Source organism: Limanda limanda, chromosome 13, assembly GCF_963576545.1.
Source record: "Limanda limanda chromosome 13, fLimLim1.1, whole genome shotgun sequence".
In the NCBI taxonomy this organism is placed as follows: domain Eukaryota; kingdom Metazoa; phylum Chordata; class Actinopteri; order Pleuronectiformes; family Pleuronectidae; genus Limanda; species Limanda limanda.
This window is the reverse complement of record NC_083648.1, coordinates 4,372,728-4,395,629: the sequence shown is the minus strand read 5'-3', so window position 1 is coordinate 4,395,629 and position 22,902 is coordinate 4,372,728. Positions and strand designations below refer to the sequence as shown.

General features: G+C 43.0%; 1 protein-coding gene across 1 annotated transcript in view; it reads left to right on the top strand.

Annotated features, from left to right (window-relative positions):
- Window positions 1–20,952, top strand: part of LOC133018366 (supervillin-like) — a 29,946-nt gene extending 8,994 nt beyond the window's left edge. The window contains exons 10-41 of the mRNA XM_061084722.1: window positions 163–209; window positions 305–366; window positions 461–597; window positions 802–897; window positions 2,099–2,384; window positions 2,911–2,976; window positions 3,896–4,592; window positions 5,982–6,501; window positions 8,223–8,355; window positions 9,046–9,102; window positions 9,947–10,024; window positions 10,544–10,691; window positions 11,159–11,254; window positions 11,413–11,493; window positions 11,719–11,896; window positions 12,426–12,598; window positions 12,929–13,084; window positions 13,586–13,722; window positions 14,131–14,278; window positions 14,383–14,528; window positions 15,151–15,326; window positions 15,505–15,652; window positions 15,948–16,227; window positions 16,678–16,829; window positions 16,950–17,055; window positions 17,447–17,654; window positions 17,739–17,872; window positions 17,999–18,154; window positions 18,256–18,399; window positions 18,651–18,772; window positions 18,874–19,029; window positions 20,866–20,952. Of these exons, the coding sequence (XP_060940705.1) occupies window positions 163–209; window positions 305–366; window positions 461–597; window positions 802–897; window positions 2,099–2,384; window positions 2,911–2,976; window positions 3,896–4,592; window positions 5,982–6,501; window positions 8,223–8,355; window positions 9,046–9,102; window positions 9,947–10,024; window positions 10,544–10,691; window positions 11,159–11,254; window positions 11,413–11,493; window positions 11,719–11,896; window positions 12,426–12,598; window positions 12,929–13,084; window positions 13,586–13,722; window positions 14,131–14,278; window positions 14,383–14,528; window positions 15,151–15,326; window positions 15,505–15,652; window positions 15,948–16,227; window positions 16,678–16,829; window positions 16,950–17,055; window positions 17,447–17,654; window positions 17,739–17,872; window positions 17,999–18,154; window positions 18,256–18,399; window positions 18,651–18,772; window positions 18,874–19,029; window positions 20,866–20,952 (5,311 nt within the window). The remainder of the gene's footprint in view (window positions 1–162; window positions 210–304; window positions 367–460; window positions 598–801; window positions 898–2,098; window positions 2,385–2,910; window positions 2,977–3,895; window positions 4,593–5,981; window positions 6,502–8,222; window positions 8,356–9,045; window positions 9,103–9,946; window positions 10,025–10,543; window positions 10,692–11,158; window positions 11,255–11,412; window positions 11,494–11,718; window positions 11,897–12,425; window positions 12,599–12,928; window positions 13,085–13,585; window positions 13,723–14,130; window positions 14,279–14,382; window positions 14,529–15,150; window positions 15,327–15,504; window positions 15,653–15,947; window positions 16,228–16,677; window positions 16,830–16,949; window positions 17,056–17,446; window positions 17,655–17,738; window positions 17,873–17,998; window positions 18,155–18,255; window positions 18,400–18,650; window positions 18,773–18,873; window positions 19,030–20,865) is intronic.
- Window positions 20,953–22,902: the final 1,950 nt, after the last annotated feature.

The following is a 22,902-nucleotide window of genomic DNA, read 5'->3' as shown; positions in this document are numbered from 1 at the left end:
CAGGAGAAGCTCTCTGATCTGCAGGAGCTCTTCAGAATCCTTCTATTTACAATGAACAAAACACTACATGGAGTGGAAGGGCATGGTTCAAGTGTGGCATGCAGATCACGATCATATCTAGTGGTTCCTGAAATCACTGACGCATACATTTGTTCTCTGCAGGTCACGTCTCAGCCCATCACAGCTACAGGATCCCGACGGTAAATTCAGTGTATTGCATATATAACAGTATGTGTGTTTGTGTATGGATGTGATTTTCTGTTTAAGTACAGTACATGACACGTAACATTACTTCTTTCGGTAGATGAAGAGAAGCTTGACGACAGAGCCAAGATGAGCGTGGCTGCCAAGAGGTCTCTCTTCAGGGTACAACTCCTTTTAATGAATTATCGTTAATTATATATCCTCAACCTCAGCTGGACCAAACAGTCCTCATATTTTTCTTGACATTTTCCTTCAGGACTTGGAGAGGACATCAGACGGGAGCGTTCCCAAACCACGTTCTCGAAACGCTGCTGTGGACAGACGTCTAAGAAGAGTTCAAGACCGATCACAAACGCAGCCTGTCACCAACAGGGAGGTGGTCAATGCCTCAAGGTAGCTCCTACATATTGCTTATATAGCTGTAGTTTGTATCATATAATTTAAAATATACCATGAACAGTATGTTCTGTTCCCTTTCTCATCTTTTCAATCGTCTGCCTTTTTGCTGACTCTTCAGAAAACCCTGTTAACTTCTTTCACAGAATAAGTGATGTATATCTAACTCTTTCCACTTCTACTCCTTTCTTCACTTTAAAGTGACGCCGACACATTGCCGCAAGCTGTGGACACTCACACAGCTGTAGCTTGCATTCCGAGCTCCACTGTCGTCAGCACAAGTCGGACAAACACCAGGTACAGTCGCACTGAGCTGCTTTGTATCTGTGTGTGTTTGACAGTGTTGTCTACTTACTCAGATAATATGTGTGCTCTTTGCAGCACTGTTGTGTTTATGTTTGGTTCTGTTATAATTTTAACTAGAGAGTGTGTCTAATGGATGAAAACAACCTTAGGCTCAATGATTTTTAAGATTTCAGTAGAACGATTAGATGAACTTCACTGGGTTTATAAACTACCAGTTAATGAGCTTGAGTCTCGTATTTATTCATTTAATGAATCAAACATTTTTAAGGACATAAGTTGACCTGTTAAATCTTTCAAACTTAATTCCTCACTTGTACTGATTCTGATCAATGTGCTATACAGATGCATTTAACTCTCCATCTCCCTCTCCTGGTTGCAGTGGAGATCTGTTCATCCAGTTCCCTCTACCTTGTTCTTTCTGTCCCCCTTAATGTGCTGCTCCTGAGCTCAGTGCACCTTATACGGGAAGACAGCCAGTGTTTACACAATAACTCTTTCAATATTTTCCATGCACGGTTTCCATGCATTCCTCCTGCAGTGATTCCCACTTGCAGGTCACACATGTCAGTGAAGAGTTAGGTTCCAAAGGTCAGGGGTTGAGCCTGTTAAAGCCCTTTGCGAGTCGGGGGTTCACGTGTCCTGCGTGTTTGTTTACCAACCCCAGGTTTAACTTAGCACACTGCGGGGAGATCATCATAACACCCTGCACACATATGAGTGCATTATATGATTATCTGGCATATGTGCGCTGATCTGCTTATGTCTTTGTTGCTGTGATTATAATCTGACACGCCTCTCAAGAGTTAGTCACCTGCCTGGTATCTGCATGCAGGTTCATCTGTTTAATACTTAGGGAAGGAATACATTAGCTTATAAAACATTAAGACAACACCCTTAGTAAAAACTTTATGTAATAAATAATGTGTTTGTTTGAAGAGAGACAGGTTAGTTAGTTATATTCTTAATAAAACGATTTTAATTAAATAATTAAAAGAGACTATATTTCCTATTTAGTCTGTCCTCCTATTTTAATGGATAGATAAGATCTTTTATCACTTATAATATTTTCACTAGTCATTTATTGCTCTTTTCATGATGTTTAAACACGTTTCTGTCTAGAGGTGGACTTAAGGGGTGAGCTTTTACATAAAGTGGCTATTTGAGGACTGACACCCCCCCGTGACTCCCCCAGCATGCAGGCCTCCTCCCAGCCGGACTCAGCGGTGCAGGAGAAGGATGCGGAGGAGAACCAGAAACCAGCTCCGGCTCCTCGTGTCGGGGGGGCAGGCGATGACCAGGAACTTGTCTCAGACGAGCCTGACCTGTCCTGCCTGACCCTGGCGGAGAAGATGGCCCTCTTCAACCGCCTGGCTCACATTACAGACAAGCCCGGTGAAGGGGTCCATGGGGACACCCGGCAGCGGAGAGCCAACGCCCGCTTCCAGACCCAGCCCATCACTCAGGGAGAAGTGCGGCAGGTACACACATTCTACTCAAAGAAGTTAACACAATGCTGAAGATCAACGATGATATTTAATGCTGTATTTGTACATTTGTGGGGATTTATTTCTGTGAGTTATATTCACCACCTATTAGAAGGATATGTTCAGCCATCATAAATGAAATCAATAACAGTGCATCTCAGCATAACTTGTATCTAAGATCCTCTCATCAGCCCAGAAGCTACCGACAACTTCCAGGTCATTCACTCTGAGTCAGTGTTTTGCAGTGTTCCAGTTTCCCTTTGACACTTTGTGGATGGAGGACACGAGTCTCTGTGCTCTAGATATGATCAGACAAACAGAGGACACATATTCTATATATATATTTATAAATCGTTTCCATCTACGTGGTTAAAACATCACTCAATATGTCACCGCTCCAGCCCATAGTCCTCACATTGTCCTTTAGACACAGAATCAGATACTGGAGAGTGGGTGGATCTCACCTCCACCATATTCTAATCATGGTCAGAGACATAGTCAATCCCTGGTGTCCACACAGGAAGCTGAGCGACCTGTGACCTCTGCAGCGGGTAATGACGACTTAAAGGCCAATCAGAGAGACCATGTAAGACGCCTGCTGCCCGAACAGCTTCTGATCGGCTTCACTGATTGATTGAGTTTTTGACGTAGACGTAATTTGGCATTGATTTAAAGTTCAAGTCGCTTTGCTGATCTTCTGCTGCTTACTTTTCTGTGACATGCTTGTTTGTTGCATAACAAGCATGGGGATATGTGAAGGCAAACAGTGCAGGCTACTTTATTCAGGCCTCCTCCCAACCTGAATAAGACTAGCAAAGAAAATGCTTGTCCAGGGAATGAGAGTGGGTGGATCTGGCCTAGAATTGCAACCAAAAGATCAGTTGATATTTTGGTTTGGAGTTTGAGCATCTTACAAACGGCTGCGTTTTGCAAACCTTTATGTTGTTGCACTGAACAATGACAACAACTCTTTGCTGTGTAGAGTAACTACAGGAGAAGAGAAATATGGGTCATATTTCATTATGCAGTAAAATAATATGAAAGCTTATAGTGATGCAGCTTTAATGTTGCATGTTCTGTGCTACAAGTAAGTAATTCAACATTGTGAACAAACAGACATTACTACTGAATGTCTTTGTCTTGGAGATCTGATTATTAATCATACTTATTGAATATTGTCTGAAAGTGTCAAAAGTAACTTTTTCTGTCACTTTATCAGTACAATAGTAATTTAATACCAGTTTAAATTTAGCTACTGCTCCTTGCACAGGGAAACAGCAACAGTATGTGTTCATGTTGCTTATTTATTCATTTTATTAACTTTGTTCATTCAGGCATTCCAGCTCTTGTGATTAAAATAGTTTATGAATGATATAGCTTTCATATTTACAAGTGTCTGTGTGTCTTGCTGCCATTTTGTGAATGACAGCGTTGCCATAGAGACGCTCCTCGTTGTGATTCTCTCCGTCCTGACTTCTGTGACACGTCTCCTGCTGCTCCTACAGCTGAAGCACGGAGCCGAGATCAGAGTGGAGCCTTTGTCAGCGTCCCTGGTTCGATCGGTGGCAGCAGTCACCTCCCAAGCGGCCGTCGCCACGGTAACCATCAAGCCAGGCAGCAGCAGCGTGTGTGACGATGACGGCCTCCGTCCAGGGAAGTCCTCCGCCACCATCCCCTACATCCCTGCCCAACAACAGGCTTCCAGCAGCACCAGCAGCCACCAGGAGAGAGCGCTGAGGTATTTCTCCATGACCCAGAGTGGGGACCCCGGCCCCCCTGAGCCTGAGCTCACCTCCTCCCCTCTCCTCCCTGAGAGCCAGGAGAGAGGGGGGGCTCTCAGGCAGCAGCGGGAGGCTGTGGAGGAGGGCTGGAGGGAGTACCAGGAGGAGGAGGAGGTTAGGGGTAGACGACAGGGAGGAGCCACAGAAGACAGCCAAGGCGGCAACATTAAGGAGAGGCTGCACTCCCCCGACAAGGACTGGGACGGCAGGCAGCATCAGCATCCCCAGCATCAGCATCCGAGGGGCGAGCCCGAGCCTCTGTCCAGCTGGAGAGCTGCAGACAGGGATCCAGAGGCAGGAGGAAGAGGAGGAGGAGGAGGAGGAGGAAGAGGAGGCTACCTGAGAGAGGCTGCAGCCGTGCACAGCTCCTCCACTCGGGAGCAGGAGAGGAGCAGCGGCCGGAGCCAGGGAGGCGTCTCAGGTAGGAGGCTGCACTGAGAACTTAGACAGACGAGAGATGGAGAGATGGAGAGAAAAGATAATGAATTGAAAGCTAGAGCCGAGGCTGCAAAGAGGTGATGATTAAAACAGAGAGGACAAAAAAGAAGAGAGGGAAAGGGAGTGTCAAAAAAGAGGAAGCACTGTGTAGGGAAGGGTCTGCTTTGATTATCCTCATTGTCTCATGCAGCCGGCTCCCACGCATGATTGCAGACTACACACACACACTCTCATAAACACACACACACACACACACTTTTCCCAGCTGGGGGTATTTGATTTGGCTCACACAGAGGGAGAGGGTGTGTGTGTGTGTGTGTGTATAAAAGAGAGAGAGACGTCTCAGCCTGCATCTGATTAGCATATTTTTCCATGCATTTGCCTCGTGGCTCCCTTTGTCTGGAGGAGGCTCCAGGAAGCAGGTTCCTGACGAGCTGATGCTCAGTGAACACACAGCAGAGATCTCCCCATTGAACCGGGCCTGTCGTGGCAGAGAGGGGGGGGGGGGCTGCGGTCCCCTTGCACCAGATCACACTCGTGCTCAATAGGACAGTATAATGGGCCTGACCTGTTTTTATGTGCTAATGCAGAATGTGTCCAGGGGTGGTCCTTTCCCATGCATGCACACAACTAGTACACAGAGAGGAGAGCACTCAGCGAGAGAGTCCAGGACAAGCGGCCCCGGCACTTACATGAAGCAGGTAGAGGACAGAGAGGACACAATGGAAGCCTTGTCTGCAGGCTGTCCTCTTGTTTACTTCTGCATGGGGAGATTTGAACCAAAGTTGAGTCCATTACACGATGAGGGTCGGGAGGACTGGCACTGATTTACACAGATTCCCTGGCACTCGTCACCTCAGGCCTGACGTCAGCGGAAGACTTACAACTTAGATGATGAGGAAAAGGGTTTTGACTTCTTCCCAAATAGAAGAATCCTCATGTCAACATGCACAGTGTAATTAATGCAGACACATACACAGACACCTAATCAGCAGGCATGGCTTTAATTACATTTTCCTGTGTATGCATTTGTTAAAGGGATGAGTACACAGGGGATTTCAGGAGTCTGATATCGATCTGTGTACAGTGGTACATGTGCACATGTAAGTTAATGTCTCCAGACATCTAAACTAGATAATCACGGACATGATGAATGCTCATATCAAAGGTTTTGCATATTTGTATTTATATAATACATAAAAACAACTGTTTCTGTCTCAAGTTGTTTCTAATTCATCCTTTTAATGTGTTGAAGATGCTGCAACAGAAATGTGTCGGTTAAAAGTTGAAAATGGAAGCGATCACAATGTTATGCTCAATTAAAATCCATGTTGTGTTTTGATTTTGACGATATTTCATCCTTTTCTTTCAGATCATTCTGCACCCCTGAGGCCTCTGGCAGCTAAAGTGTCCTCCAGGACAGTGTCTCACGTGTCCAGCAGCCAGCAGCAGCAGCAGCAGACTGTGAACCAGCCTCCTCAAACTCTTCCCAAACCCTTCACACAGCCGCCTCCTGCAACCCAGTCCAAACCAGTTTCCATCATCCAGCCCCAGCCCTACTCCCAGCACTCCCAGCCCCCTCCAACATATCCCAAACCTTTCTCCCAGTCCCCTCAAACTCAGCCCAAACCTCAGGGATTCGTCCAGCCTCTTCCCAAGCCTTACCCCCAGACACCCCCCCAGCCTCCGCCCAAACCTCAGGTGCCTCCACAGACACCCCCCAAGCCCCAGTCCTTCCCCAAGGCCCTGGTCAAGTCCCAGTCCCTGCCCCTGGACAACAGTGAGGACTTCAGCAGGGACAGTGTCCAGTCTGGAGACCTGCTGTCCCCCACAGACTCTGGAGATCTACTGTGTGACGGCATGTCCAGCAAACAGATGTCCATCCGGGAGAGGTGAGTGGTGACTGAAGCTGAGTTACTGTCCGTGTACTGTGGGATTCTCAAGTCAAATCTGGAGCTTCAACAGCTACTGTAATATATATCCACGATCCCTCTGGAGCTCGTCCTCCTACAAGGTGGAAACAGAGACTTCCTCAAAGATCAGAAACTTACAGATTTGTTTTGTCGGCTGAGTCAAATTCACACAGTTTGACAGAATAAGGGAGAAACGGCCTGTTCTTCTTTATGAAGCTTCATGTGGGTTTGTCCCACGCTTTCTTTTCTGGAGGTGAGAGAGATCCATTTTTAGCATCACTGCCGGAACAGACCTGTACAGACCGGAGAACTCCTCTGTGATTTAGTGGAAGCGTCTTTATGTCCTCATTTCTGCTCTGTCCACAGTCTCCACACTGAGGCAGAGGAGATGATGACATACTTTATTTTCACCCCTCAGCCATCAGTTCTCTTCGTGCTGTCTGGACTCCTCTCTGTAAAGCAGAGCAGAAATCTGACCTGGTTTTTAAACCCTGAAGGATGTTTTTCTTATGACCTTGATGGAAATAAAGGAAATATAAACGGCCGGGTGACCAGAGTCAGATTCAGACATTAAAATTTGAAATGACAGACAAATTAAAACAAATATCACTGAGCCTGTCTGTGGTTTTCAAACCCATTATATAAAAATGCTGTTGTGGCACAATAAACAATTTATTTATCATTACGAATATCTTTCTTTTCATAACTAGTTATAAATATCACAACTTGCAAAGATTGTGAAATAGATTTAACAGTTTGAACCTGACTTCACCAGAGACATTTCAATCGTAAGAAATGATCTTTAAATAAAGGAATATTGATACCATATATAATATTGTCTTTTGCACACTGTCTAACAATAACATTACCATCATATCATCAGTACTATTACCATCATCTTGCCACTGCACCTTATCTACCCATTTATCTTGTGTTTCTGTTTTTATTCTTTCTAACTCAATATTTTTTATTTTATTCTATTGCATTGTATTTTATTGTATTCAAATATACCGGCTGCTATGACGACTTAATTTCCCTTCGGGGATGAATAAAGTAATCTATCTATCTATCCATCTATCTATCTATCTATCTATCTATCTATCTATCTATCTATCTATCTATCTATCTATCTATCTATCTATCTATCTATCTATCTATCTATCTATCTATCTATCTATCTATCTATCTATCTATCTATCTATCTATCTATCTATCTATCTATCTATCTATCTATCTATCTATCTATCTATCTATCTATCTATCTATCTATCTATCTATCTATCTATCTATCTGTCTGTCTGTCTGTCTGTCTGTCTGTCTGTCTGTCTGTCTGTCTGTCTGTCTGTCTGTCTGTCTGTCTGTCTGTCTGTCTGTCTGTCTGTCTGTCTGTCTGTCTGTCTGTCTGTCTGTCTGTCTGTCTGTCTGTCTGTCTGTCTATCTATCTATCTATCTATCTATCTATCTATCTATCTATCTATCTATCTATCTATATTCAGTTAATTCTTTATCTGTTTGTTCATCTTACCTTGAGATTTCTCTAGATTTACATGGCTGTATTATAAGCTGAGCAAAGTGTTTATGGAGAAGAATAAATCTCCACCTTGAAAACAAAAGCATGATCAGGTTGCAGAAATTAAAAGAATCAAATCAAGAAGAGGACAACAGGGATTATAATACGCTTCTTTTTCTCCTTGTGTCAGAGTGGCGCTGCTGAAGAAGAGCGGTGAGGAGGACTGGAAGAACCGGATCAACAAGAAGCAGGAAGTGGTGAAGGTAGCGTCCGCTGAGCAGGAGGCGCCGGTGTGGGAGCCGGAGCCGACCTGCCATGAGAAGGTCAGTCTCCACACACTATATCATCAACAACCACAATCTTATTTTGTGATTAACTCACACATACATTAATGGCATCACATCACATCGGCAATAACCACAATAACCTCAAGCTTATCTAGTAACACACATATTTGATCTGGGGCTTGTGTTTTACATCCCTGAATAAAAGAGTGCCACCTTTTAACCCCCCCATCCTCCACCTTGTCCCTGCCAGCTCTGGTCCGACTCTCTTTCAGCTAACTGCTCCTTTCATCCCCCTTTAGTCCAAATGTGGTTTGATCCCAGTCCAGCTCCGATAGACTGTAAACACCACAACATAAGAAACAGTTGACTTGTAGAATTCTAAGTTGATAAATTATTTTTGCATGAACTTCAGGAGGTAATAACTTTTTGAAAGCTCATTTCACTGAGAGAAATTATTCCAGGAAACCTGTATTTTTAAACATCAGTTTTAGTTTTAAGTGAAATCTATAAACTTGTTGAACCTGTGATTTTAGGATTTGGGTCTCTTTGTTTCCCGCAGCTCATTTACCTCACATTAGTATTCTGCAGGGCGCCACTGCCTGTTTAGAGCCGGGATGCTAATCCTCCAGGCTCTCTCTCTCACTCTGAAACCCATTAGAGCAACAATGGCGTCCTCCCCCCCTTTCTCCCTCTGACTGAGTACTTGCCCTGTTTTTAACCCCTCAGGAGGAAGAGGTGGTCGTTCAGGACTTCTCTGCTGTGTCTGTGTCCGAGCAGCTCTGGGTAAGAACTGTGGGCAGCCGAGCACCGACCCCTCGACCAATCAGCTTCACGTGTGTTGTCCAATCACATTTCTGTTTGGATGCTGTGTGATGCTGCTCTCCGGAGCCGGGGGAGTTGTTTTGTTTTGTTTTGCTGATTCTGTCTTAAAGGGGCATTCAATATTAGTTCTTTATCTCTCAAATAACAATCTAGACAAATGTTCTAATGTTCTAATAATAGAATACCACACCAAGGCAATTTCCTGTATGTGCAAATATACTTGGCAATTAAAAGAATTCTGATTCTGATTCTGATAAGTTGGCATATCTTTTTATAAGGAATGTCCTGTAACATCAGAAGTTTCTTAATTATTATTATGTTGTAGCCACACATTTCAGTTAAAGAGAAAACACACAGTTTCATGAAAGAACAAACTCATAATTATTTGAGATTTGAGAACAAAAAGTCTTCAAGTTTAAAAAGAGCAGTTTCCAGAGGCACAGACGACTTAGTACATTTCTGAAAAAACTTTATTATCTAATATAGTGTAGATCTGAAGTGGCATGATATAATTACTAACAGTTTGCACCTTAGTGACCATTAACACTTTTTATGGCTCTTTGATATGGTTCCTTTATTTTGAAAGGCTTTTGTGACTTCTTAAAGATACAGTAACACACATATGAACTTATATGATAAACCTTTAGAAGTAAAGCGAGTTCCCAGATTCTAGCCTCAGACTTTCCACCTTTGCATCCATCCCTTTTCCTTCCATCAACTGCATGTTCATGTTTTTCTTTCTTCCATTTCCCCCTTTTTTACTTTCCTCTCTTCCACTTATCCGCCCCCCCTCTGCATCCTCCAGGAACCCGTCTTCTCCTCCACCTATTCTCCTCCTATCTCACTTGGCCAAAAGTGTCAGTATATTGAGCATCCCGGTCAGGTAAGGACGTGCGCCTGACACGCTCCCATGGGCTGCATGTGCTGGCGTTTCATTTTACCCTGCTTGGTTTGCGGCCCCCCCACCCCCACCCCGGTGAAGGGCACTATCTGAGCTGTTGAGATTGATTCGATTTCCAAAGCATGAGTAGAGTTCAGCGTTCATCCATCACTTTTACGGTGGAGCAGTCAGGATTATGGAAGGACGTGTACCCAGCACGCTTCGACGCATCGAATCATTTTATATCTGCTCGGTTTGATGCTGTTACTACATGAATAATTGCTTCAGAGTGAACGGAAGAGTCACATGGAGTTATAGTGACTGTGTCAGAAGTGATGCACTTCTCTCAGTGTTGTAGAGTCGATGCTGTGCTGTTTGGAAGCTTCTCATTTGGCTCCATGGTTTCCTTTTAGGTTTTTAAACCTATCGAATGACTCCAAAGGAGAGTTTTGCATGCAGGACACGGCTCTTTAACTCTCTGATAGTCTGAGCATTTTGTCTGATCTCCTCTCGTCCATGCAGAAGGTTGGAGAGGACGTTGACTCTCAGATGAGCATTGAGGAGAGGAAACTGATGATCTCCACTCGTGAGGATGCCTGGAGGTCAAAGGGCAGAGGAGCAGCCAACGACTCCACCCAGTACACAGTGGCTGCTCGGATGGTGAAGAAAGGTCAGTGCACGAACACTAGTGTGTGTAACGCTGCTTCAAAAGAGACCAAAAACCTTTATTTCTGAGAGTTTAAGGAGCTTATTTTTCAGAGAATAGTAGGTGAACAAATTATGATTTGGTTTGCGATGTAACAACATCACTAAAAACTGAAATATATACTCGATTAGTTTGATGTCTGTTGTCATTGTCCATTTTATTTATTTATTTTTTTCTTTGTCTTTGTGAATTAGTGGCTGTTTGAGGGGATATAAATGAAAATGTTTGTAAATTCTGCATAAAGTTTGATATGCACTTAAAACTTCAATAAAAATTATTGTTAAAAAAAACAAAAAAAAACTGAAATATAAAATGTTATGGCATTAATTTATTATTTATTTATTAAAGTAGCCTATCTGATGTAAAAAATCTCTCAGATATTGTCCTTGCTTGTCGTATCTCTTGTGAATTTCTGTCCTTTGTGTCCTCAGGCCTTGCAGCCTCCTCCTCGGTTATCAGTCCCATCCTGTCACCGGTGTCCACCAAACTCAAGAGCAACATGCCGGCTGTCAGCAAACCACAAGAGGGTGAGAATGATCAGCTTGTCTGCTGCAGAAATCCCTGTCATTCAAGCTTTGAACTTGGACAATACTTATATACTGATTTGGTTAAAGCCCCAAACAAACAATTTCACAAATAACGTAAAAACTTTAAATGTCACTAAATTGAATTATTTCATCTCCAGAAATTGAGGCTCGGCCCGAAATGGAATCGGATAAGAAGCTTGACAAGTTGGAGAGTTTCTTGGGACGTCTCAATAGCAAAGGTTTGTCCTTTAATCATTACTTTAAGCTCATATTTTATATTAAACAAAATTTTCTGTCATCTTCACCTGTTGTAGACATGTACAGAGTCTGTAAAGTTGTAATTTATTTATTCAATGAGGTTTTTACTGAGCATTAATTAATCTCATTCTCTGGCCTGTTTCCTTTGTGCGTATTGATTTTCTCCCTGCATTAGAGTCTAATCTGGTTTCTCTCTTGTTGCTCAGTGGCAGGTCTGCAGGAAACAACCATTACAGTGACTGAGAAGGCCGTGAAGGAGGTGATGAAGCTGGACGACGAAATCTTCTCCAAGTTCTACCGACGCGTAGCTGAGTTTCCACGCATGCCCACCAGGATCGAGATCAGTGAGGACTTCGATAGCATCTTCGGCTCTCAGGGTCCCAAGTAAGGAAACTGAAAAATCCTCTAATATGTTGCATTATGACTATTTGTATTGGAAAGATGTGGGGCAGGAAAGTTTTAACTTGATCACGACTGATATCAATACCAATATTTGGGGGTAAAACATTTCTGATACGATATATAAGCCAATATTTATATTTTTTTTAATTGACAATTATTCCCAAGAGGCTTTTATCAAACCCTTATGACAGAGGAATGTAATTGATGGTGGGTATTTTATAGGTTAACCATAGGCGTTATTATTATATATAACTATAAATAAAACTAAAATACAAATAAAACCAAAAATATAGAGATTGAATTAAGAAAATAAGAATACACATAAATACTATTAAATCTACAAAAATCGTAATAATCGGTCGGATTCCAGAATTAACTCAGGAATCAATTAGTTGAGGTTAGCTTAGCAAGCGAGCAGACATCGTATCCATGTACAGTATCAGCAAGATGTTTAATATTACAAGGACTTTGCATTATCCTCATCCATCTGCTCTGCCCCCCCCCCCACCAGGTTAACTTCAGCCATGGTGCAGCACAGGCGCTCGGTGCGTCCGTCCAGGAACGTCCAGTCGTGCAGAAACCCAGTGAAGAAGCTGGCGGCCCGAGAGGACATCAGACACGAGTACACGGAGCAGAGGCTGAACGTAGCTCAGCTGGAGAGCAAGAGGATGAAGGCTGAGAAGAGTGAGTGCAAGGACCACACTGTGTGTTAATGTGTGTGTGTGTGTGTGTGTCTGTGTGTGTGTGTGTGTGTGTGTGTGTGTGTGTGTGTGTGTGTGTGTGTGTGTCTGGGGGGGGAGCCAGAAACACTCGGTGATGCTTGATATTAAAAACACTGCTAGATTCGGTTGTATGTCAGTGGTCAATTTGAAACAGGTTTTTTTAGAGATTATAACCATCTCTTTGATTGATATATGCATAAACTCATACTCTAGCAGTGTTTACAGTAGGAATCTTATTGCACTTATTTTCTTTCTTCCTGTTTAAGTAAAGCCCTGTCCTCTCTCGTTGCAGTGACTAAAACCTCAGAGTACTCTGAAGCTGCTCTGGCAGGTCTGGCCAGTAAAGAGAACTTCAGCAGCGTGAGTCTCCGCAGCGTCAACATCTCGGAGCAGATGTCCAACAACAGCGCCGTGCCGTACAAGAACCTCATGCTGATGCAGGTTAAAGGTAAACACACAAACTTTGTCGACTGTGCTGAGCTGCAGTTGATTGTTGGGATGTGTTCATAGAACCTACAGGAGGCTCCTTTCACTGCTAATTGCACATAATTGCACCATTGTTGTTCTATTTTTCTCTTCAGCTGTATATATGTATATATATTTAGATATATATATTCTATTTTCTATTTTCTATTTTGATATTCTATTTATTCTATTTTTTAGTATTTCTATTTTATTTTTTATGTTTTGGTTGTAATTACTTGAGCAGTGCTAGAAGAGAGCCTGTGACTTAAGCATTTCATTGCCAGCAACTGCGTAATGTTATTGTTGTGCATTTGATAATACAAATCTTGAATCTTGAATCTTGAATCTTGAATCTTGAATCTTGAATCTTGAATCTTGAATCTTAGTATATCTACATGTGGGATACGACTAATAACTGAAAAGTAGATGGTAATAATGGGGAAAAAACTATGTTGAATCACTTATGAGGAAATTTGTTTTCCAGGTCGTCGTCACGTTCAGACCAGACTAGTGGAGCCCAGAGCGTCCTCTCTGAACAGCGGAGACTGTTTCCTGCTGGTGACTCCGGAGCACTGCTTCGTCTGGATAGGAGAGTTCTCAAATGTGATCGAGAGGGCAAAGGTGAGCGCTGCACCGGGACTACCACAAACTGTGACAGATAAGAATCCTGTATTTGTGTCTGTGAGGAACACTGCCGCAATATTTTCATTTAAACAAAGATGATTCATTCATGATTCCCTGCACACACACACAAACACAGGCTGGCACATATGCCCGGGAGTGATCGGCCATCAAACACATGCTTCCCTCCCAGTCTACAGCGCTTCCATTTCCCCAAAGGAGGTTTTCACACCCACTCTATAATAAATGTTTATTTTTCTACACTGTCTGCTCGTTCAGAGACGATTACAAATATAGTTTTTTCTCTTGACAGAAGCATGTTATGTCTGTCAGTTCACTGTTCCTATGTTAATCAAGACAAATCAAATTTCAGCTTCCCCTCTGTGCATCTTTGTTTCTCGTCTGCAGGCGATAGATTTGGCCACTTTCCTCCAAACCAAGAAGGACATGGGCTGCCGGGCCAACCAGGTGCAGACTGTGGAGGAGGCGGTTCACCCACAGGGTCCGGACCACCAGCTCTTCTGGAGCATCTTAGGAGGACAGTCGGCTTATCAACGTAAGAACACAAGTTTGATGCCTTTGCTCCACAGTCATTTTTAAAGATCCTCCTGTTTTCCTGATTGTTGCTTCATGGCTTTTTCTTTTCTCGTTGTTCCACAGCCGCGGGTCCACCGGAGGAGGATGAGCAGTTTGAAAACGGCATCGTGGAAACCAACTGTATCTTCAGGCTGCTGGACGACAAACTGGTCCCTGATGATGAAGAGTGGGGGAAGGTCCCTCACAACTCGCTGCTGGCTTCCAAGGAGGTCTGTGGGAGATAACCTTTTCTTTATAGGTCACAAATTTCAGAAGAAAAGTGATGGATTTCATTATGACATTTTTATAAAGTGGCACATTTCATATTTGCTATAACTCACACCTGGAGTCGCTCCTCTGTATTTCTATTTTTCTCTATAGCCACTAGAGCCAGATTCAATTCAGTGCTTTGCAATCAAGTGAAATTGAGCATGATTCAAACAGTGTTATTCCCTCAAAGAGTCGAATAAAACCACGTGATAATGGAAGTTATCTTTAAGGGAATAGCCTCTGATCATGAGGATATTTCAGTGGAGCTCTGTGCTTGGATCTGCTTTTAATTTGTTGACGAGCGCCTCCTACATCCATCTGTGCTCGGCTTCTGCAGAGAAACCTGAAAAGGGGCCGAGACCAGGGAATCCACTGTGTCTACTCTGCATAGAAATGATGGAGTATCACAAGCTTTCTGTGATACTCACTCTGCATCTGAACGGTTTATAGAATACTGTGATTTAGTTTTTCTTATTTAGAATTTAAAATGAGAAGAATTCTGTGTATTAAAGTGACCTTCCTGAAAACTAGCACAGCCTTTCAGTGTTTGCTGATTGTTTCCCGGTGTTGCTGCGGCTGCAGGTGCTGGTGTTTGACTTTGGCAGTGAGGTGTACGTGTGGCACGGGAAGGAGGTGACTCTGGCCCAGAGGAAAGTTGCCTTCCAGCTCGCCAAGCACCTCTGGAACGGAACGTTTGATTACACCTGCTGTGACGTCAACCCGCTGGACCCCGGCGGCTGCAACACACTCATCCCCAGGTGAGAAAACACCCAAGTGCTTTTAACACACTGTATGTGGTATAAAATTACAACAATATCCTTCCTTACCTAACTAAACCAAATGCCCACACTTTGATTTAACACTTCATCCGCTGGAGGGAAGTCAAATCATGTTTTCTCTTCTTCTCTGCGTCTGTTTTTGTGTAACTCCACACAGAAAGGGCCAGGGCCGTCCTGATTGGGCGATATTTGGCAGATTGACAGAGCACAACGAGACGATCCTGTTCAAGGAGAAGTTCATGGACTGGACCGAAGCGAAGGCGGTGACACCAAAGGAAGTCGGCGAGCTGGTACCTGAGCAGAAGGTGCAGATCAATGTAATTACACAGAGTCACAGACATCACAGACCCATCTGCTGATTTATTAAACTGCGGCTCACAGTCATTTTCAGTTAATGTGGCCAGAACAGTTTGTTTCATTCTGGAACTGGAAACAGAATAAGAGAGCACATGTCTTTGTGTGACTGCTGGACAAAGCTTCATAGAGAAACATGAATCTCCCTGATTCAGCCTGTTATCTCTGGCTCACAGTTCTATTATTACCTCTAAATATTCATAATAATATAATAAATCCTCTCTGTGATCTGGCCGTATCTCCCAGGAGGCACCGGGGCGAGAGTGCCAGCCCTACGACGCCACCCTGATGCTTCCCTTCCTCCAGTCGTCCATTTCCACCATCGTGGACGGAGTCAACGTGGGTCGTGGTTACGGCCCGGTGGAGACCGAGGACCACATGAGGATCCAGGAGCTCAGCACGGTGTCGGTGGACGTCTGGCACATCCTGGAGTTCGACTACAGCCGCCTCCCACGCCAGAGCATCGGTCAGTTCCACGAGGGCGACGCCTACGTGGTCAAGTGGAAGCACATGGTCAGCACCTCAGGTTCGTGATGAAGTATTCAGCTCCACCTCTGCATTCAAATAGAATCTAAGTCATTCTTAAAAGAGCTAAGATTTGAGAAAATACAAATCTAGAAATTAGTACATAAAGCATTAAGTACTCAAAAGGCAATTCTGGCAAGAATGAGTGTTATAATATGGGAAATATATTTAAGTGTGTATTTACAGACGTCAGTATTCATGATTGAAAATCCACAATTACTATATATTATATCACCTCAATATTAACAGCTATGTACCACTTCAGATTGTCCAAAACATTTTGTTGTTCTTTCATTGTCATGTTCATTCAGACGACACTGGTCTTCAAATATAATAATATATAATAACGGCTATCTACATTTCATTTTAAAATACAATATTATAAAGTTAGAGGGGAAAGCAGCATTGAAGTCAGCAAGTATCTTATATCTGTGGTGCTCGTGTTTCCCAGTCGGTCGCCGGCTGAACCCGGAGGCGAGGAGCACCGGACCGGGGAAAGAGAAATGCTGCTACTTCTTCTGGCAGGGCCGACACTCCTCGGTCAGCGAGAAGGGGACGTCAGCTCTGATGACCGTGGAGCTGGATGAGGAGAGGGGGGCTCAGGTAAGATAGAGGAGAAAACTCATCATCAAGCAATCAGGAAGCAAAGTGTGCTCATTTATAAACTCATGAGTATAAGAAAACCTCCCTAACCCCTTTCATGATCCATGTTGTGTGTCGCAGGTTCAGGTGCAGCAGGGGAAGGAGCCTCCGTGTTTCCTTCAGTGCTTCAACGGAGGGATGATCATCCACGCTGGCAAACGGGAGGAGGAGGAGGAGAACACTCAGAGTAATTGCTTCAACTCTTGTTTCCTCACGTTATCAATTATTTACAAGTTTTGATTTGGAAGGGAGGAGCGAGGGCAGAGGGTTATTCAATCTGTAAAATACACTGATGAATTATATTTGAACCAGTTTAGTCATTTTCACTTTAAGACACAGTTAAAACAGAATAGAATCTAAAAATCTGTATTATATATATTAGATGTCACTGTAAGCTAGAGAGACAAGAGGATTTAGGTCATTATAGTTTGAATAAAATGTCTATTTTTAAAGAATATGGATCAGACAATTAAATAAAACACATTCAAAATTCATATGAAACAGCAGAGTCAGACCACTTGTATTTAAATATTGATCCCAAGTGACTCCACTGATCAGATTCACTGGTCTGTGTTCAGGTGATTGGCGTCTGTACTGTGTCCGGGGCGAGGCGCCGGTGGAAGGCCACCTGCTGGAGGTGGCGTGCCACTGCAGCAGCCTGCGCTCCAGGGCCTCCATGATCCTGCTGAACATCAACAAGGCGATCATCTACCTCTGGAACGGCTGCAAGACGCAGCTCCACACTCGCGGCGTGGGAAACACGGCTGCTCTCAAAATCAAAGAACAGTGAGTTTCAGAATCAGGGACGTTTGGCCTCTGATCTCCACTGGGTTTCATGAGACCTCATGTTCTCCATCCTGTTGCTCTCAGGTGTCCTCTGGAAGCAGGTCTCCACAGCAGCAGTAAGGTTACCATCCATGAGTGTGATGAGGGGGTGGAGCCTCCAGGCTTCTGGGAGGCGCTGGGCAGGAAGGACCGGAAGGCGTACGACTGTATGCTGCAAGGTGCAGGAAACTCTCTGGACTGTAGAATACTGTACAAACACATCCAAACTGGTCATTTACATCAGATAATAAGTTTTGGAGGAACGATGTATCTCATATCATGTTGGTTTCTGATTTTCTTTTCAGATCCCGGTAAATTCAACTTCACCCCACGCCTCTTCCAGCTGAGCAGCACATCTGGAGAGTTTGTGGCGACAGAGTTCTTCCACCTGTCCAGAGCTCCGGACCTGGTCAGCTCGCTGCCTTTCCTGCAGGAAGACTTGTACAACGCACCACAACCTGGTGAGACACAAATAAAGTCTTAAAAAATCACTTTCATGCTCTTATTTTGTCGATCTTGTGGGGACAATTCAACTAAAATGCATTCCTCCCTCCGATCACAGCGTTGTTCCTGGTGGATAACTTCCATGAAGTCTACCTGTGGCAGGGCTGGTGGCCTCAGGACAGCGAGAGCACCGGCTCGGCTCGGATCCGCTGGGACTCGGACAGGAAGTGTGCGATGGAGACGGTGCTGCAGTACTGCAAAGGTACGGGAACAGGAAGCAGCTGCATGAAGGTTTCTAATATGCTGTAAGATAAAACATTCTACGTGTGAAGTTGTAGATTTTCAGCTTGATAAAATGGGGATAAAGATATTTAATTTATTTATTGTGACAGCCAGATAAACGTTACCATTCAAACCCAACTTTTTATTTCTTCCTGTAAATGCTGACATGACAAAAATGTTACTGTTTAAATCTGAGGTCAGAAATATTGATTTAGCTGATTTTTCCTTCAGAGAGAAACGAGAAGAAACCTCAGAAGTCGTACCTGATACACGCCGGTCTGGAGCCGCTCACCTTCACCAACATGTTCCCCAGCTGGGAGCACAGGGAGGACGTGGCTGAGATCACAGAGCGGGTCAGCAACACACACACAAACACACACACACACATCTAATATGCCCACGTGTCGTCTCACGTGTGGTCTGCTTCATGCGTGTTGTCGTCATGTGTCTCCAGGAGGCGGAGGTGTGTCACCAGATCATCCTGGTGGAGGACGTGTTGGCCCGGCTCAGTCAGAACTCCTTCCCTCTGGATCAGCTCCAGGCCCGGCCGCTCCCTGAGGGGGTCGACCCCCTCCGGCTGGAGCTCTACCTGTCCGACCAGGACTTTCAGGTCAGTACTGAAACCAGAGAACCTCCAATGATCTGGAAATGTTTTTGCTGAACTGTTATTTGGGCTCCACTGGACATTCTCCACACAGTTTAATGGTGGTTGGAGAAGTTCTGGATATTGTCTGAACATTTTAAGCCTCATTTACAGCCTCATATACAATTTGAGTAAATTATTATCGACCCACAATATGTCATTCACATAAAGGGTTATTTTAGTTTTATGTCAAACAAGTATTTTGTATTCTAAGGTGTTTTCTCAATCTTCTCATCTCATTCATATCATCCATGCTAACTCCATTTAACTCTCACTTTTCAGACCAAGTTGTAGGTGGATTCAGGTAAGAGGAGCCACTCGTGTGATTGTATCAACCTCAGCGACCTGTTCTCTTTCTCTCCAGCATGTCAGCACTGTGTCTCCTTCCCTGGCCTGATTAACAAACACTGTGTAACTCTTCTGTCTGTGAAGTGTGTAGCTGGTTGTGGAGGGAAACGTTTTGTGCTCGACTGAACAGTCACGTCTGAAAACATCATGGTGATGAGTCTGAGGACGTGACAGTCGGTCGAGTCCCTTCACATCGGCTGCTGCCACAGTTACCAACAGCAGATAGAATAAAGAAAGGACTCAGGGCTCACACTTAGATAACATTCCTGCAAGAAGAAATATATATATTAAACAAAAAAATGAAATAAGAATATTTGCAAAAACACATAAATAATATGTACAATTTGTTTTTATTCGCACGATTTTAAATTCTCTAAATTTTCTCAGAGCTGGAATGATAAGTTGATTATTTGTTTTGTAGCTATTTAGATCATGTTTAAATGGTTTCAGTCGTTCATCAAACAAAGATACTCCTCATGGAAACCCAGTAGATTCAAGACTCAAGATGTTCTATTGTCACACTGAACTAAAATCGAGTTGCAGGGAAGCTCTAAAGTGGCAGAAATGAAGATGTTAAATATGTTAAAAAAGAAAATCAGTTGTTTTCACAGGTTGTTGCACAGGGTTTATCTGACAATCGTGACTATTTATGGAATTAATTGAAGCATTAGTTATTTTTGCAGAAGTTAGAGGAGTTACTGTTATTTAATCAGCTCAGAGATCAGTTTTTTATCACATGAACAACTGAGGCTGTAAATTAGACAAATTAAAAGAGTTACGATACAGTTACGATCACTAAGATGTTTTATTGTGTAGCCTTAGTTCCTCTGTACTCCTGCACTCAACACCTTCAGCTACACCACCTCCATGTACCTGCACTTCTCTGCTGCTGCTGCTCTTCTCTCTCCACTCACACACACATCACCTTCCACCCAGTGTAAATAAAGCACTTGTGATTCACCGTCACCTCAGACTGACTCACTCTGTGCAGCACAAAATGGAGGCATGAGACCATAACACTGTCACACACAGGGTTTACTGAGCGTACACTCTGACATCACACGCTTTGTTTATTAATACAGAGACAAAAATATGTACCAGACATGTCAAAGTTCTCATTAAATCCATAAAGATTTCATTTAAAGCATATTTTCCAAATTGTCCTCTTAGTTTAACCTCTATGTTTATAATTACCCTGGTAAGAATGTTTGTAATTTGAAGGTTTAAAATATTCTTATTACTGTTCATTGTCATTTTTTTTCTTTTGCATTCTGGACCTTTTATCAGCAGTAAACAGAAATAGCACAGATGGTACAACTAACTATTTTTACCACAGTATTCAGTCAAACACTCAAATATCTTCAATGTTTAAACTTCACCCAACAAGGTGTGGATTTTTCATTCGTCATTTTTTCCTTCATGAACTCTTTTGTTTTGTTTTCTGTTCCGTCACAGAAAGCGTTGGAGATGAAGAGAGAGGAATACGAAGGTCTGCCAGGGTGGAAGCAAGTGAACCTGAAGAAAGCCAAAGGACTGTTTTAAGTTTGAACCCAAGATGGCGCGTGAAGAGTGGAGCAGCACAGATGGAGAAACAGGAAGTGTCACATGAACCTTTAAAAAACTTTAAGTGTTAACTCGTGAGGACGCTGGTGACGGAGAAGTTCAGCGAGTCCCGAAGAAGGAAACCGGAACCTGAGGAGAACCTGAACCTAAGGAGAACCTGAACCTGAGGAGAACCTACACGAGCCCGGAGACGCACTCGCCTTGCTTATAGTCACGTTTTACTTCTCAACTTTGTTATTAAGTAACAAATCTAAAACTCAAGTGGTTTTAACCGAAGGTACAAACGACCTGCACCTTGCTCTGGTTCCTACTCTGTGTTTCTTTGGAGTTTCCTCCGAACTCTTAACGTCACCTCTCGTGGACGCTCGGTGTCAGAGTGCCATGCTATGATTGTGTACGTACGTGTGTGTGCGACTGTATATAATGTTTGTGAGTGTGCGTACTGGTCATTTGTGTAAATGTGTGTTTAGATGCGTTTTTGTATTTATGTAAGAAAAAAAAAGAACAATCCTGTCATGTCAGGTGTTGTGTTTTATTTTGTCTACAGTGTCCGGATACCGAGAGCAGAGTTGTAACTGAACGCTTTGACTTTGACGAGAGGAGACGCAGCAGCTCGGTGAATCAGAATGTATAGTGCCTTGCTTTTTGTGTACAGTTTATATACAGAAATTCTAGTCTGCATTTTTAAAGACTTTCTTTGTGATATAAGACATAGTGAAATAAAATCACATTAAGGCTCAAATTAAGGTTTTCTTTGTCTCTTCCTACATTCACTGCATTAAAACTAACCATTCGTCGTGGCACAGTGATAAAGTTGTGGGTTCGAATCCTGCACCACAGGTCAGCTCAGGATGTTATTACTCACCAAGGCCACTAGATGGCGATACAGGCTTTTAATCTGCGAGCACAGCTGCAGTGGAATATCCTGGGTCTATTGAATGTACACAGTCAACTAATATACACATATACATTATTGCAATTTAATATTCAACACATACTCTGTGATCAATAGTATAAAAGTGCAGCCGGAGGAAGTGTCACTTAGATTTTTCAGGGACTGACACACACACCAGAAACGTGTTAGAAGCAGTGGTGTATAAAGTACTTGAAAGCCATACTTGAGTAAAAGTACAGATATCTTACCTGAAAGTGACTTCGGTAAAAGTAAAAGTCACCTGTCAGAAAATGACTTGAGTAAAAGTCTTAAAGTAGCTCATATTAAAAGTACTTAAGTATCAAAAGTATCTGGTGTTGAAATGTACTTAAGTATCAAAAGTAAAAGTACAAGTACCAAAATTAAAAATGCAAAGTGCTTTTTATAGTAGGCCTATACAGACACAAAACAACCCAAAATGTTTCTCCTCAAGATTTATCTCAACTGACTGAAAAATTATAACAACAATATGAATATAATGTATATAATGTATAATTTTACAAATGTTGAACCCTAGATGAGAGAGAGAGAGAGAGAGAGAGAGAGAGAGAGAGAGAGAGAGAGCTGCGCCAACCTCCGCTGCTCAAGTAACGAGCCAGTTTGAGAATGTAAGAAGTAGAAAGTACACATATTTTTGTTCAAATGTAACTAGTAAAAGTAAAAAGTTGTCAGGAAAAGAAATACTCAAGTAAAGTACAGATATGTGAAAAATCTACTTAAGTACAGTAACAAAGTATTTCTACTTTGTTACTTCCCACCACTGGTTAGAAGTATCCAAATAATCGAATATATGTATGTTTTTAATTTTGAATTAAAAACCTTAACACGTTTAGACAACATGAACAGCTGCAGATGAATTATACTTAAAAGAAAAGAAACAAATAAAGGTTTTCTGCCCTTCAACCTCCCTGACCTTTCCTGCAGACCTTTATTGTGAAGAGGCGGAAGCTTGTGTTTAGTACGGTGATGCTGTTAGCATGTAGCCTCCTTTACCC